Below are 15,551 nucleotides of genomic sequence, written 5' to 3'. Positions count from 1 at the left end.
TTACAAATTATTTTCTGAACAAGTAGCTCCCTTCCTATTTGAAGTATTGAGTATTAAAAACAATGTTCTCCCTCCTACAATGAGTCAGGGGTTAATAACACTGATACCTAAGCCTAAAAAAGAAGTGCTGCTCATTGATAACTGGCGTCCAATTTGTCTTCTTAATAATGACTATAAGATATTAGCCTTACTACTTGCAAAAATAATTAAAGAAGTTCTGGATGCAATCATTGATGAAACACAGTCTGGCTTCATGAGGAACAGACATATTTCTAACTATGTCAGACTAGTATTAGACATACTTGACTACTAGACCTATAACTGAGGATAGCTTCATATTATTTTTGGATTTTTTAAAGCATTTGACACAGTAGAGCATCAGTTTCTCTTCCACTCCCTTGAGAGACTTGGCTTTGGGGATTTTTTCTGTAAGGCTATTAAGACTCTCTATGCAAAAGACTCTCTATGTAAACTCTCTATCAAATTGAAATATGGCACCTCACCTAGATTTGAGTTAAAGAGAGGAATTAGGCAAGGTTGTCCTATCTCCTCGTACCTGTTTTTATTAATCACCCAACTTCTTGCAAATTCTTTAAATAGTAGTCCTGTACAAGGTATTTCCATAGCTGGTAAATAAATTATTATAAGCCAGCTGGCTGATGATACTACACTTTTTCTGAAAGACGCTAACCAAATTCCCATATCGATCAATGTGATGCAATCCTTTTCCAAAGCGTCTGGTCTATATCTTACATATAAAATGTGAACTCATAGCTGTCAAAGATTGTGTGACACCTTCATATTATGGTATTCCAGTAAAAGAAGAACTTACATATTTAGGCATAACCATTACAAAGGATCAGAAGTCTAGAGGCTTACAAAATTTTAACCCTCTTATTAAAAATACCCAGAAGAAGCTAAATCAATAGCTACAGAGGGACTTATCTTTAAAAGGTAGAGTCCTAATAACCAAGGCCGAAGGTATCTCTAGACTAACATATGGCGCTCTATCTTTATATCTTGACAGTAAATAAGCAAGGAGATAGACCAGATGCTTTTCAACTTTCTTTGGAGAAACCGTACCCATTACATTAGGAAAACTGTTGTAATGAACACTTATGAGAATGCTGGACTGAATTTTCTGGACTTTACTACTTTAAATAATACTTTTAAGATCAATTGGATAAAATAATTCCTAAGAAGACCCACTCTATCTGGAATTTTATTCCTCATCATGTCTTCTCTACTTTTGGTGGCCTTAACTTAATGTTGTTTTGCAATTATAATATTGACAAAATTCCAGTGAAACTTTCTGCTTTTTCATCGGCAGGTTTCTTTGTCATGGTCCTTAATTTATAAACACAATTTTTCTCCACACAGATATTATATATGGAATAATCGGGATATATTGTATAAAAATACTATTTGTTTTTAGAATATTGGTTCCGAAATAATATCCTATTGGTGAGCCAACTGGTTAATGCAGAGGGTCTTTTACTCAGTTATAAGGAATTCTTATCACTTTACAAGGTCCTGTAACACCTAAAGATTGTGCAATTGTTTTAGATGCCATTCCCTCAGGTGTTGCTCTGTTATTCAGGAACGTGTCAAGACCTGAGCCTCAGAGCCTACCTTCTATTGACCCTGTGTACTCATCAGTAGGAAAGATTTGTTTCTCTTTTGGTCCATTCAACAACAGAGCGTAACGAACCTTGTTTCAGCAGAATGTTGTATCTATACTTATGTCATGCCTTATTGGAATGGATTTATTGATATATCTGTTGGAAAAAAGTTTGGATGTTGCCACACACATACCTACTTGTTAACAAATTAAGGAAGTTTCCTTTAAAATTATTCATAAATACTATCCTGCAACCACTATATGAAGAAGTTTAAGGAAAACATCAACTCAAATTGCTCCTTTTGTAATGACCACCCAGAAACAGTGTTGCATATTTTTTGGCATTGTATTCATGTAAGAGAACTGTGGCAAGACATCAGTAGATTTATAATTGAACACATTTATGAAGATTTTACACTATTGTTGTCACGACTTCGCCGAAGTTGGCTCCCCTGCCTGTTGGGCGGTGCTCGGCGGTCGTCGTCACCGGCCTACTAGCCGCCACGATCCTTTTTCGTTTGTCTGTTTGTTTTGTCTTATTAGTTTCACCTGTGTCCTGTTGTATGTGCTTAATGAGCTTCCTTATTTTAAGGACGTGTACCCGCCCTTGTTTTGTGTGGGATTGTCTTTTGTTACGTGTGTGCGTTTAGGTAGAGGTGGTTATTTTCAGGATTTGACACCCTGTGTTTTGGGTAGTCATATTTTCTTTACGCGCCTGTGTTTGTTTGGGCTTGTCTATTTTGTGCCATATTAAAGAGCACTTTTTCCAGTGGAACTCTCTGCGCCTGATTTCTTCCTCACCCACCTAGTCCCGCGTGACAATTGTGGAGTACTGCTTACTGCTTGGATTCTTTACATGCGTATAAGAAATAAGCTGAAACATTTTTATGTAATTAATTTCATTATTCTTTTGGCCAAATTTCATATACACAAATGTAAATTTACAAACAAAAAAACACATTTCTTACCCTACAAAAAGAAATTGAACTGTATTTTAAGACAGTTAAATACTCTACTAACAAAAAAGCTGTTAGAATTGTAAGTGTATGTATGTCCCTTAAGGTGCTTGTGTAATTGTAATGTGATATTGTACCCCCTAGCTCGATTGTCCATTGTATATAATCTATATATACACTTGTGTTCCCTCATGTACTTTCTGTATTGATTTGATGTTAATAAAAAAAATACACAAAAAATAGGCAGCAGCAGGCCAGCAGAAATTTCAGCAAATTGCAAATCATTTTTGGCTGACTGCAGCAGCAGTAGTACGGATTCGACGAGCCAAACCCAATGAATATACTGTAGTTGGTCACGAATGTTTGATCTTGAACAAAACTTACAAAATAAATCAACATGAGTCAATCAAAATTGTACAGCCAGGAGTACAGAAAAGAGTGGGAGTCTGTACCTGGACAAATCATATTTTTTGCCGAGATGGCCAGTCACTTTGAGTAACATTATTGTGTATTCTACGTAATGACGCAGTTTTACGTTATCGTAATGACATCACAACGTTATTTAGCAACTTTTAGCAACAAATCAGCCTGCCTCTAGCAATTTACCCTGAAAATGAGTTGGCAACACTGGGCAGGAACACCACCGGTATGTGGTTAGTTGAAATGTTCAACACTAGCCTTGCGTGGACATCCTTCCAAATCTTGTCTCGTTGAATTGTGTTGGAAGTCTGGAGAAATCCAGTATAGGATTCTGGGTTTGAATGAGAGTGTAGGTTTTTGTTCAAACCTTTATCTAGCGCACCTAACTAACTGGTTGATAAACTGAATCACGTTAGTTGCTACTGGGTTTGGAGCAAAAACCTACAGGATGGTAGTTCTCCAGGAACAGAGTTGGTCAGCCCTGCAATAGTGATTTGGGATTTGTAAAAAATAAAATTAGAGGCCAATAAATCATCAAATAATCAGAACGATTTATGATATGTTATGTTACATTTTCAAGCGTTGTAATACACGCATAAATTAAGAAGCAATCTGCAACGCGCCCGCAGCCTAGCAATGAATGCACCCATGTTGAACTGCAACGCGCTGGAGGGCTAGCAATGTCAGTCAAGATAGCCAGCTGGGCCACGAGTTGCCGGATCTCATTCAGAGGTGACATGTTTTTATTAATTTAGGAGCTGCAAATGCAATGCTCACTTATTTATCTATTACCGTTTTGCTTCCATTGGCGGCCAAGCTGGAAATATGATCTCGCGTTATTGTGTCAGTCAATACAGTACATCTACACCACGTTATGAAACGTTGATTTGAACCTGGCGTGATTTCTGATAATAGTTCTAGATTATATCGAATGATTGCAATTTTATGGGGTGCAAGCTCAGCCATCCACACAACGGTCGCGCGTGCAATTAATTATTGAACTGGGAACATTTTCACGCTGTGAGAAAAGTTACAACATGACGTCATAATCACAACACAGTCATTTGGATGGGAACTATTTCACACTGGGAATATTTTTGCAAGATACAACAGGCACACCTGGGTGTGTTAAGAACTGCAACACTGCTGTGTTTTCACACTCGTAACAGTTTCCTATGTGTATCAAGAATGTTCCACCAACCAAAGGACACCCAGCCAACTTGACACAACTGTGGGAAGCATTGGAGTCAACATGGACCAGCATCCCTGTGGAACTCTTGACACCTTGCAGAGTCCATGCCCCAACGAATTGATTCTGTTCTGAGGGCAAAAGGGGGTGCAACTCAATATTAGGAAGGTGTTCCTAATGTTTTGTACACTCAGTGTGTATATATATAAAATAATTAACCTACTTGTATTACATTAGCTTCCATTTTCAATCGGCTACAGTCCTTAAAGGTATAGTTCACCCAAATTACAAAAATGACACTTTGGTTTCCTTACCCTGTAAGCAGTTATGACACTAAAACAAACATGCTTTGTTTTAGTTCCCCTGAAACTGTTTGTGGCACAAATTTAATTCAAGTCATGGGACCGATGTTAGCATTTTTTACACATGTCTAAATCATCCGAAAGTATCTCAAATGAATTGTGAAGCTCAACAAAGTCACTGTTTTGAACATGATGTGTGAAAAATGCTCATTTCGGTCCCATGACTTGAATGGGATTTGTTCCATTAGCATGTGGAAACACGTACTGCCAAGGACACTAAACTAGAGCATGGACATCTGTCATAACTTGTCCATAGACTGCTAACAGGGTAAGGAAACCTATCCCTAAGGACCATAGCCTACTGTAGTGTGCTTGTCCTCTTGCTCAGTTGTGCTCCGGGGCCTCTAACTCCTCTTTCTATTCTGGTTAGAGCCCGTTTGAAATTCAGTTTCTTGGCAATTTCTCGCATGGAATAGCCTTCATTTCTCAGAACAAGAATAGACTGACGAGTTTCAGAAGAAAGGTCTTTGTTTTTGAGCCTGTAATCGAACCCACAAATGCTGATGCTCCAAATACTCAACTAGTCTAAAGAAGGACAGTTTTATTGCTTATTTAATCAGGACAACAGTTTCAGCTGTGCTAACATAATTGCAAAAGGGTTTTCTAATGATCAATTAGCCTTCTAAAATTATACATTTGGATTAGCTAACACAACGTGCCTTTGGGACACATGAGTGATGGTTGCTGATAATGGCCTCTGTACGCCTATGTAGATATTCCATATAAAATCTGCCGTTTCCAGCTACACTAGTCATTTACAACATTAAACATTTCTACACTGTATTTCTGATCAATGTGATGTTATTTTAATGGACAGTTTTTTTGCATTTCTTTCAAAAACAAGGACATTTCTAAGTGACCCCAAACTTTTGAACGGTAGTGTAATTGTTTCATGATGCTTGCACAAGCCCCTGTTCAGGATTTACCCACCAGCATTAAGTGACAACAGCAGGCTAGTAAAGGAAACTGAACACCATTATTTAAAGCATTCTCTAACACAACTCACTTGCCCAGACAAGAAGAAGTTGTTTCTGCAAGACCTAAAACTCTTGGAAATACTGGAATAGGGGAAGGACACATCCCCAAAGGAATTTGGCTGTACCCATCATTACATGCTGTATTGGTGATGAGCTCAATACGCATTGTTTTTCTGTTCTGGTCTTGGTGATATGCTACATTCTGGATTTAAAAATAGATGGATTGTTGATTGTTTGTACATTATCAACATTTGCACACAAAATCCGCTGATTCTAACCGAGGAACCTGTTAGACCAATGCGGTCCGCTGGTTCTAACTGAGGAACCTGTTTGACCAAGGCAATCCGTTGGTTCTAACCGAGGAACCTGATAGACCAATGCGGTCCGCTGGTTCTAACCGAGGAACCTGTTAGACCAACCTGTTAGACCAAGGCGATCCGCTGGTTATAACCGAGGAACCTGTTAGACCAAGGTGAGGGGGCAGCCCTTAAAATACAGTACAAGTAACCGGTGAGACAAAGTCCATACAGAGAGCGAGAGAGAGAGACTCCATAATCTCCATTCATTGATAAGGTATGCTGACTTTAAAATATTGCATATTGCTAAAAGCTTGTATGTAGAACCATACCATAGGCCAGTGGTTCTCAAACTTCTCCTGAGGACCCACAGCCGTCCCATGTATTTGATCTACTCCAGAGCTAACACATCTGATTAAAATTGTCAACTTATTATCAAGTCCTTGACTAAGTGAATCAGGTGAGGTAGTTCAGGGCTACAATAAAATTGTGAAACGTCTGGGGGTTCCGAGAACGTCTTCATTTGGATATTATCTAGAAAACAATGCTTGTGGTATACTCTATAACAAAAATCACAAATTCCAGTATCTCAGAAAATATTGTAATGATTATATTGTTTGGCAAAAAGTGTTTATTGCATTGAACAATAGAACCTCTTTGTCTGTGTTAAGTATTTTTTGGCCTTTTCCAGTTTTCCTGTTGGCTCACCATGGTTGAATACAAAGTAAAGGTGACTACAGGGGACGGTCTATTCTCTGGCTCATCTGACTACATTTATGTCACACTGATTGGAACAGAGGGGGAAAGTGAGCGCACTAACCTTGACAACTATGGCCTAGATTTCATGACTGGGATGGTAAGTTACCAGTGAGCAATGAGGGGAAATGCTTAAAGCTGCAATATGTAACTTTTTGCCAACCTGACCAAATTCACATAAAAATGTGAGTTATAAATCTGTCATTCTCATTGAAAGCAAGTCTAAGAAGCGGTAGTAGATCTGTTCCATATGTTCTATTTCTATGCTTCCCGTTCTTAAGTTTAGTTTTAGCCTCTTACTTTGTGTTGTACACCAGCTTAAAAAGGCTGAAAATACTATATTTTTGGTTATTGAAAATATATTTCACCGCGGTTTAGACAGTACAATGATTCTCTACATTATCTATGTTTATTTTTTCACATAAACTTAAATTAGGTGAATTATTAGAATTTTAGCAACCAGGAAATGGATAGCAATTTATGCGTAGTGCACCTTTAATATAGTTAATGAATAAATATTTTAATTGATTAATAATAATGTATCCCCTCAAAACAAAATGTTATATATATATATATATATATATATATATATATATATATATATATATATATTACAGTACCAGTCAAAAGTTTGGACACCTTCTTTAATGCCAAGAGTGTGCAAAGCTGTCATCAAGGCAAAAGGTGGCTACTTTGAAGAATCTCAAATATAAAATATATTTTGATTTCTTTAATACTTTCTTGGTAACTACATGAATCCATATGTGTTATTTCATAGTTTTGTTGTCTTCAGTATTATTCTACAATGTAGAAAATAGTAAAAATAAAGAGAAACCTTTGAATGAGTAGGTGTGTCCAAAGTTTGACTGGTACTGTATATACAGTGCATTCTGAAAGTATTCAGACCCCGTCACGTTTTCCACATTTTATTACGTTACAGCCTTATTCGAAAATAGATTTTTTTAAATGATGATTAAGTGAAAATGATGATGAAGTGAAAACAGTTTTTTAGCCATTTTTGCAAATACCTTATTTACATAAGTATTCAGACACTTTACTTAATACTTTGTTGAAGCACCTTTGTCAGCGATTACAGCCTCGAGTCTTATTGTGTATGATGCTACAAGCTTGGCACACCTGTATTTGGGGAGTTTCTCCCCTTCTTTTCTGCAAATCCTCTCAAGCTGGGGCAGCAGGTTAGAGCGTTGGACTAGTAACTGAAAGGTTACAAGATCAAATCCCCAAGCTGACAAGCTAAAAATCTGTCGTTCTGCCCCTGAACAAGGCAGTTAACCCACTGTTCCTAGACTGTCATTGAAAATAAGAATTTGTTTTTAACTGACTTGCCTAGTTAAATAAAGGTAAAATAAAAATACATTTAAAAAAGCTCTGTCAGGTTGGATGGGTAGCGTCGCTGCACAGCTATTTTAAGGTCTCTCCAGAGATGTTCGATCGGGTTCAAGTCCGGGCTCTGGCTGGGCAACTCAAGGACATTCAGAGACTTGTCCCGAAGCCACTCATGCGTTTTCTTGGCTGTGTCCTTAGGGTCGTTGTCCTGTTGGAAGGTGAACCATTGCCCCAGTCTAAGGTCCTGAGCGCTCTGGAGTAGAGGTCAACTGATTAATTAGGGCCGATTTCAAGTTTTCATAACAATCGGTAATCTCCATTTTATGGACGCAGATTATGGCCGATTACGTTGCACTCCACGAGGAGACCACCTGTTACGTGAGTGCAGCATGGAGCCAAGATAAGTTGCTAGCTAGCATTAAACTTATCTTATAAAAACAATCAATCTTAACATAATCACTAGTTAACTATACAGGGTTGATGGTATTACTAGATTAACTAGCTTGTCCTGCGTTGCAAATAATCAATGCGGTGCCTGTTAATTTATCATCGAATCATAGCCTACTTTGCCAAACGAGTGACGATTTAACAAGCACATTCGCGAAAAAAGCGCTGTCACTGTTGCACAGTTGGAATATCTACATAGGCGTACAGAGGCCCATTATCAGCAACCATCACTCCTGTGTTCCAATGGCACGTTGTGTTAGCTAATCGAAGTTGGTCATTTTAAAAGGCTAATTGATCATTAGAAAACCCTTTTGCAATTATGTTAGCACAGCTGAAAACTGTTGTTCTGATTAAATGAGCAATAAAAGGGTAGTGGAAATACGTTTTTTCTGCAAACATTTCTTAAAACCTGTTTTTGCTTTGTCATTATGGGGTATTGTGTGTAGATTGATGAGCAAGATGTTGTATTTAATCAATTTTAGAATAAGGCTGTAACGCAACACAATGTGTAAGAGTCAAGGGGTCTGAATACTTTCCGAATGCACTGTATATATATTTACATATTTTGTGTTTTTTATCGATAGATACAGTGGATAAATGATTGAGATGAGGAGAGAATGGAACATAGAATGGAACATAGAATGGAACATAGAATGGAACATAGAATCATATCAAAATCAAATCAAATGTATTTATATAGCCCTTCTTACATCAGCTGATATCTCAAAGTGCTGTACAGAAACCCAGCCTAAAACCCCAAACAGCAAGCAATGCAGGTGTAGAAGCACAGTGGCTAGGAAAAACTCCCTAGAAAGGCCAAAACCTAGGAAGAAACCTAGAGAGGAACCAGGCTATGAGGGTTGGCCAGTCCTCTTCTGGCTGTGCTGGGTGGAGATTATAACAGAACATGGCCAAGATATTCAAATGTTCAGAAATGACCAGCATGGTCAAATAATAATAATCACAGTAGTTGTCGAGGGTGCAACAGGTCAGCACCTCAGGAGTAAATGTCAGTTGGCTTTTCATAGCCGATCATTGAGAGTATTTCTACCGCTCCTGCTGTCTCAAGAGAGTTGAAAACAGCAGGTCTGAGACAGGTAGCACGTCCGGTGAATAGGTCATGGTTCCATAGCCGCAGGCAGAACAGTTGAAACTGGAGCAGCAGCACGGCCAGGTGGACTGGGGACAGCAAGGAGTCATCATGCCAGGTAGTCCTGAGGCATGGTCCTAAGGCTCAGGTCCTCCGAGAGAGAAAGAAAGAAAGAAATAAAGAGAGGAAGACAGAATTAGAGAGAGCCTACTTAAATTCACACAGGACACCGGATAAGACAGGAGAAATACTCCAGATATAACAGACTGAAACATAGAATGGAAAGAATGGAACATAGAATGGAAAGAATGGAACATAGAATGGAAAGTTGTGCAGTCTGTGTTTCAACCCATGCCTCCAGGAGCAATGTGTTATTTTGGGGCGGCAGCGCTACTGTCAGTACCGGGCACATTCTAGGGATATTTACATGTGAATAGATATTTTGAAGTGATCTTATCTTGAGGTGCTATGGCTTATCTTTGAGGACCAGCAGAACCAGTTTACACTGCTCACTGGTTTCCCTTTTAAGAACATTTGTTTGTCCAGATTGTTAAAAAACACACTTAAAATCCTTTCTGTCAACTTACCTGTATATGTTCTTATCTGTACATTACCCCCTAAACATTCCATTTAATGTTTAGGGGATAATCATAATGAATGTGATCTTGCTCTTCAGCCCAAGCATGTAGCTAGCTATTCAACACCCTGTACTTCTCCATTCTCTACAGACAGGGACCTACACTGTGACCAACCCCTCGTCTCTGGGGCGCCTCCTCCTGGTCAAGCTGGAGAAAGAGCAGTACCTGTTCCTGCCGGAAAATGAGTTGTTCTGCTCCAAGGTTGTCGTGACGATGCCGGAGGGTGACGTAATCCTTTTCCCTTGTTACAGATGGGTGTCCAGAGGGGAAGTTGTGGAGCTGAGAGGAGGAAAAGGTGTGTCCTGATTCAGCATTTGTTCTGAGGATACTCTAATGTTATTTATAATCCTGCTGCTACTATAAGTGTGTAATACATCTTGTCCTCTCCACTTCACAGCCAGGAAGATTTTTGAGGATGAGCTCCCTCTACTGGTGGACCATCGTAAAAAGGAGCTGGAGCGTCACAAGAAACTGTTCCAGTGAGTGTTTTTACCAGTTGTTTTTTGTTGACAGTCAGTCAACTTGTCTGTACAACACTTTTAGATTGATTGTGTGTGTGTCTTCTTGTCTCACCATTAGGTGGCTTGTGTATGCCGAGGGAGTCACCCACATCAATAACGCCACTGAAGTCTCAGCCCTCCCTTCTGAAGTTACATTTTCTTTCTCCAAAAAGTCAGAGTTTATCTACACCAAAGCTGCAGCGTAAGTTCAAAGCAGACGGCACACCTAAAGCAGTTTAAATTCCCACAACAGTACCAGTGTAACATACTGTATGTTTGACAGAGGAGGCTGGTGAGGGGAGGACAGCTCATAATAATGGCTGAAATGTAGTGAATGGAATGTATAAAACACATGGAAACCAGGTGTTTGATGTGTTTGATTCATTCCATTCCAGCCATTACTATGAGCCTGTCCTTTGATTTTAAGTGCCACCTCTGATGCTCATCCAGATGCCCAGAACTTTTCCTATGACTGTGAGGGAATAAGCATGGCCTATAACCTGTCTCTTCCCATCTTCCCCTACCAGTATAGCTGAGCTTAAACTGAAATGCCTGTTGAACTCCACCGAGCAGTGGAAAGACCTGGAGATGATGAAAACTGTTTTCTGGAAAAATAGAACACCCATTTCAGGTAAGAGACCTGATCCATTGAATTGTATATCAACTATAAGGGTCATTTTGAGATATCAGTAAAAAGTAACTCCTACAAAAATAAGGGATTCAAAAAAAAATCCTCCCTTCTAGAATATGTGTCTGAGCACTGGAAGGAGGATGACTTTTTCGGGTCCCAGTTTCTGATTGGAACCAACCCCAATGTGATCCAGCGCTGCACAACACTTCCCCCCAACTTCCCTGTCACAGATGAGATGGTACAGCCCTTCCTGAAGGATGGGAGTTCCCTGGCGATGGAGATGCAGGTATGAATTATGAACAGTTAGATTGTAAGTTATCTTGCAACTCTGAAGTGGGATGTGATGTTCCCTAAGGTTCAGTGCTTGGATCCCTTCTGTTCACTTTATACATGCTACCCTTTTGTAACATCATCCGTGAACATCCGTTCTTTTTTTTCTTCGTCCTGTTATAGCATGAGCTACTGGTTAACTACCCACAGGGAACAGACGTCAGTTCAACTTCTACCTTTGATTTACATTTGGTTGAGTTGTCAACTAACGTGAAATCAACAAACAATTTCACCATGTCATTGGATTTAAGTTGCAAGTTGGGTGAAAAAATACAAAAATAGCCTATGTTGATGACTTTTCACGTTGGTTCAGTGTCATCCCACAGAATATTTTTATTGAAACAACATTTATTCAACCAGTTTTTGGCCAGTGGGTACTTTAAATTCTATGTTCCCACAAAGTCTTTACCTCTGTTTTCTTTCCTCCCTACAGGAAGGAAACATATTCCTTTGCGACTACAAGAGGCTTGAGGGTGTGCCAACCCGGGTGGTCAATGGTAAACCATTGCCCCTCACGGCTGCCCTCTGCCTGTTCTACAAGAACCCAGAGGACAAACTGCTGCCTATCGCCATCCAGGTACAGTACACATACCTGGAAACAGGGGCAGATGTTACAATGTTGCAAATGCTTAGTAAATATGTTCCTCAGAAGTGATGATTACTTCTGACCTCTGGGTTTTTCTGTTTTGGTCCTGTATGGCTCAGTTGGTAGAGCATGGCGCTTGCACCGCTAGGGTTGTGGGTTCAATTCCCAGGGCCACCCATACGTGAAATGTATGCACACATGACTGTAAGTCACTTTGGATAAAAGTGTCTGCTAAATGGCATATATTATCTCACAGCTGGAGCAGCAGCCCTCTCAGCAGAACCCTATATTTCTGCCTAGCGACTCGAAGCACGACTGGCTGCTAGCCAAGATCTTTGTGAGGAACGCAGATTTCTCCGAGTACCAGATCAGCTACCATCTACTGGGCACTCATTTACTGGCAGAGGCCTTCACTATGGCAACCTTCCGGAGCCTTCCTATCATACACCCTCTCCACAAGGTATGACAACCTGACACAGACTGGGGTCCCACCAAACAATGAAGAGCAAGAAAATGCACGTTATAATCCCTGAACTGTAAATTCAGTCATGAAACAAATTGTTCACCTTCTCTTTGCTTATTTTTCTTTTGTTCTTTCTATTTCCCCTCTGTTTCTGCATAGTTGCTGATACCCCACTTCCGTTACACCCTGCAGATCAACCTTCTTGCGCGAGAAAGACTGCTTAGTCCTGATGGACCCTTAGCAAATGTACGTACCTTAAATGCATTGATTCAGCCGATACAATTCCATGTTTACCACTTGGCGTGCTGTATTGACGTAAACTTTTCCTTTCTTTAGGGTGCTATGGGACAGGAGGGGTTGAGGGAACTCATGAAAAGGGCACAATCAGAAATCACCTACAGCTCCCTCTGTCTGCCGGAGAACATTGTTGCACGAGGACTGGAGTCCATCCCCAACTTCTACTACAGGGAGGACGGCCTGAAGCTGTGGAAGATCATCAACAGGTTGCACTATTTATTTGAATAACCCCTAATGGCAAAGTTTTAATAACACTTCTCTATTATTCTAAATAACACAACAGTATGGGCTGAAGCTTGATATCAATACTGTTAGTAGCTAGCTTGGTTTACTGAACATGCCATTAAAAATGTGTTGTGATGTGAAGCTTTGTCCAGGGGATGGTGGAGCACTTCTACTCCTCTGACAGTGAAGTGTCCAGGGACTCTGAGCTTCAGGACTGGATCAACGAGATCTTCATCCATGGGTTCCTTGGAAACAACAAGTCAGGTACTTTACTTATGAAGTATCAGTCAATAAAACCAAGAAAGCTACACTGTTGTGACGTGTTGTATTACCTATCCTTCTCATCCACTGATGTTGCCTCCACAGGAATCCCTAAGCGATTTGACAAAGTGGAGGAAGTTGTCAAATTCATTACCATGATTATCTTCACTGTGTCAGCTCAACATTGTGCCCTCAATATGGGGCAGGTAAGTTAAGGAAGAGAGCAATTAAAGTAGCCACCTACACACTATAGTGGGAATTTAGGCTATAATCACATAGTTCATGTTTTGTTTTAATATAGCTTTGTTACTTAAACTCAAAGTTACTTATTTTGCCTTCTGACCATTGGTTTATACAAGGATGTCTCTCTTTCCTAGTTTGACTACGGTGGTTGGGTACCCAACAACCCCCTGTTACTGCGCAAAGCTCCTCCCACCATGAAGGGGAGATCTAGCATGAAAACCATTTTGGAAGTACTGCCAAACATCAGCACTACTGTCAACAACATGGCTTCCACATGGCTGCTCAGCAAGAGATACTCAGACACAGTGAGTTTGTCCCCTAATTGTTTCATCTTGTAAGTCAAGATCCGCTATGTTTTTAGAGTCGTGTCTGTAATATGGCGCAGTCACTGTTGCTTTTGACAAACCCATTCATAAATACGAGTCTGATTTGTTCACTTCTTCTAATCTAAATATACGTAACTTAAATCATGTTTGTTCTGTCTTCCTTAGATTCCCCTTGGTACATACCCAGATCAACACTTTGATGAGGCTGTCCCAATGCAGATTATTAAGCAGTTCCAAGCAGAGTTGTCCTACCTCAGTCGATCAATCATTAAGAGGAATGCCACACTTACACTACCCTATAACTACCTGAACCCTGCCGAGATGGAGAATAGTGTATCCATATGATTGAGCTTATGCCCATATCATTGCAACCTGCTGGGCAAATTGAATGTACAACTGCACTGAACAGGGTATTCAAATGATTACTGTTTACTTAAACAAATTATTAACATATTGTACTGTTGGGTTCTGAGATAATGAAATATACTTACTCATGTCACTGAGGGAGAGAGGGTAATGTATAACGTAAACATTATATACGGTATCCTATATAAATATTGAGTGCAGGGAAGCGATCACATGTGGCAGGCATCGATAAGGGGAGAGAGCAATGGATTAGTGATGAAGGGGGGTCGAGGTCAGGTCAGGTCACTTTAAGGGAGAAATACAAGTTTATCACTTAGTGTCCTGCCTAACAGTAAAGATACAATGTTTGTACAGATGTGTAGGATGAGACTCAGCCCAGGAGGAAGGGTTAAATATCAGTGCTTGTATGAAAATGTTTTTGTCTAATGCAGCTGTATTGATCCTCTGGGAAGAATTAAACTTGGTTAAGCTTTCATAGTGTCCATATAGTTTTTTACTCTGAGAATTAGAATGTAACAGTACAAATTTTATTGAAGAAGGCACTGGTTGCTATACCCATTAAATGTTTGGGAGCATAGAGTATGCGACTTTCTTTTTACGAATTGTACAAAACATAACATATCATAAAAAATGTATGGCGTAGTAAACAATTTGATGACGGAGTACACGAAAAATGGGACCTGTTTTGTCTTGTGAGCACCTCTTTCAAAACTACTGGCTGAAATGATACAGAGGCTCTGGAGCATCACTTCAATCATCAATGATAGCCAAAATGGATAACCAAAATGAAGATCTAGAAGGCAGCTGAAGTCCTGAAGTCACTGAGTACCAGAGTCCTGGATTAAAGTCGCAAGAAGTGGCTACCAACTTTAGAAAATGGAACTTTGCAATTAATTGTCTTTATAAAGAATGCATTAATAAAGTGGATTACAAATTCAATTTGTCCTCTTTGTATCTCATTCCATACTGAGTAGCATTGTATTGTTGATCAGAATGCAGCACATATTTGAGATGAATGATGATTAAGGCCCAAGGACATTGAAGATATGGAAAGTTTTGATAGATAATCCTCATGCTATAATTTGCCCTGTCCACTTGCATGGAACCATACTCCTGTTTGATTCAGACACACCCCCTTAAGATAGTCAAATGAATGTTCAGAGAGAGAGCAAAAGAGAAACATAATGCACCTGCACTTGTCTACATTCACTAAAGAGTGGTATA

General features: G+C 39.6%; 1 protein-coding gene across 1 annotated transcript; it reads left to right on the top strand.

Moving 5' to 3' along the window:
- Nucleotides 1–5,546: 5,546 nt before the first annotated feature.
- On the top strand, nt 5,547–15,266 carry si:dkey-17e16.9 (hydroperoxide isomerase ALOXE3). Its single transcript, XM_024000467.2, has 15 exons — nt 5,547–6,098; nt 6,513–6,677; nt 10,190–10,394; nt 10,497–10,578; nt 10,679–10,801; nt 11,127–11,230; nt 11,344–11,516; nt 11,994–12,137; nt 12,403–12,606; nt 12,769–12,855; nt 12,946–13,112; nt 13,274–13,395; nt 13,498–13,598; nt 13,770–13,940; nt 14,127–15,266. Exons 2-15 carry the CDS (start codon nt 6,531–6,533, stop codon nt 14,304–14,306), a joined length of 2,010 nt encoding a protein of 669 aa, XP_023856235.1. The 5' UTR covers nt 5,547–6,098; nt 6,513–6,530; the 3' UTR covers nt 14,307–15,266.
- The last annotated feature ends 285 nt before the right edge of the window (nt 15,267–15,551 follow it).

Source organism: Salvelinus sp. IW2-2015, linkage group LG14, assembly GCF_002910315.2.
Source record: "Salvelinus sp. IW2-2015 linkage group LG14, ASM291031v2, whole genome shotgun sequence".
NCBI lineage: Eukaryota > Metazoa > Chordata > Actinopteri > Salmoniformes > Salmonidae > Salvelinus > Salvelinus sp. IW2-2015.
Note: the sequence above shows the minus strand (reverse complement) of the source record. Positions and strands in the feature narration are given on the sequence as shown.

Bases quoted from the DNA above. Each gene is read 5' to 3' on its own strand.
- si:dkey-17e16.9 (XM_024000467.2), top strand. From the start codon at position 6,531: ATGGTTGAATACAAAGTAAAGGTGACTACAGGGGACGGTCTATTCTCT. The intron at 10,802-11,126 runs GTAAGTTCAAAG...TTCCCCTACCAG, and splicing joins ATCTACACCAAAGCTGCAGC to TATAGCTGAGCTTAAACTGA. The intron at 13,396-13,497 runs GTACTTTACTTA...TTGCCTCCACAG, and splicing joins CCTTGGAAACAACAAGTCAG to GAATCCCTAAGCGATTTGAC.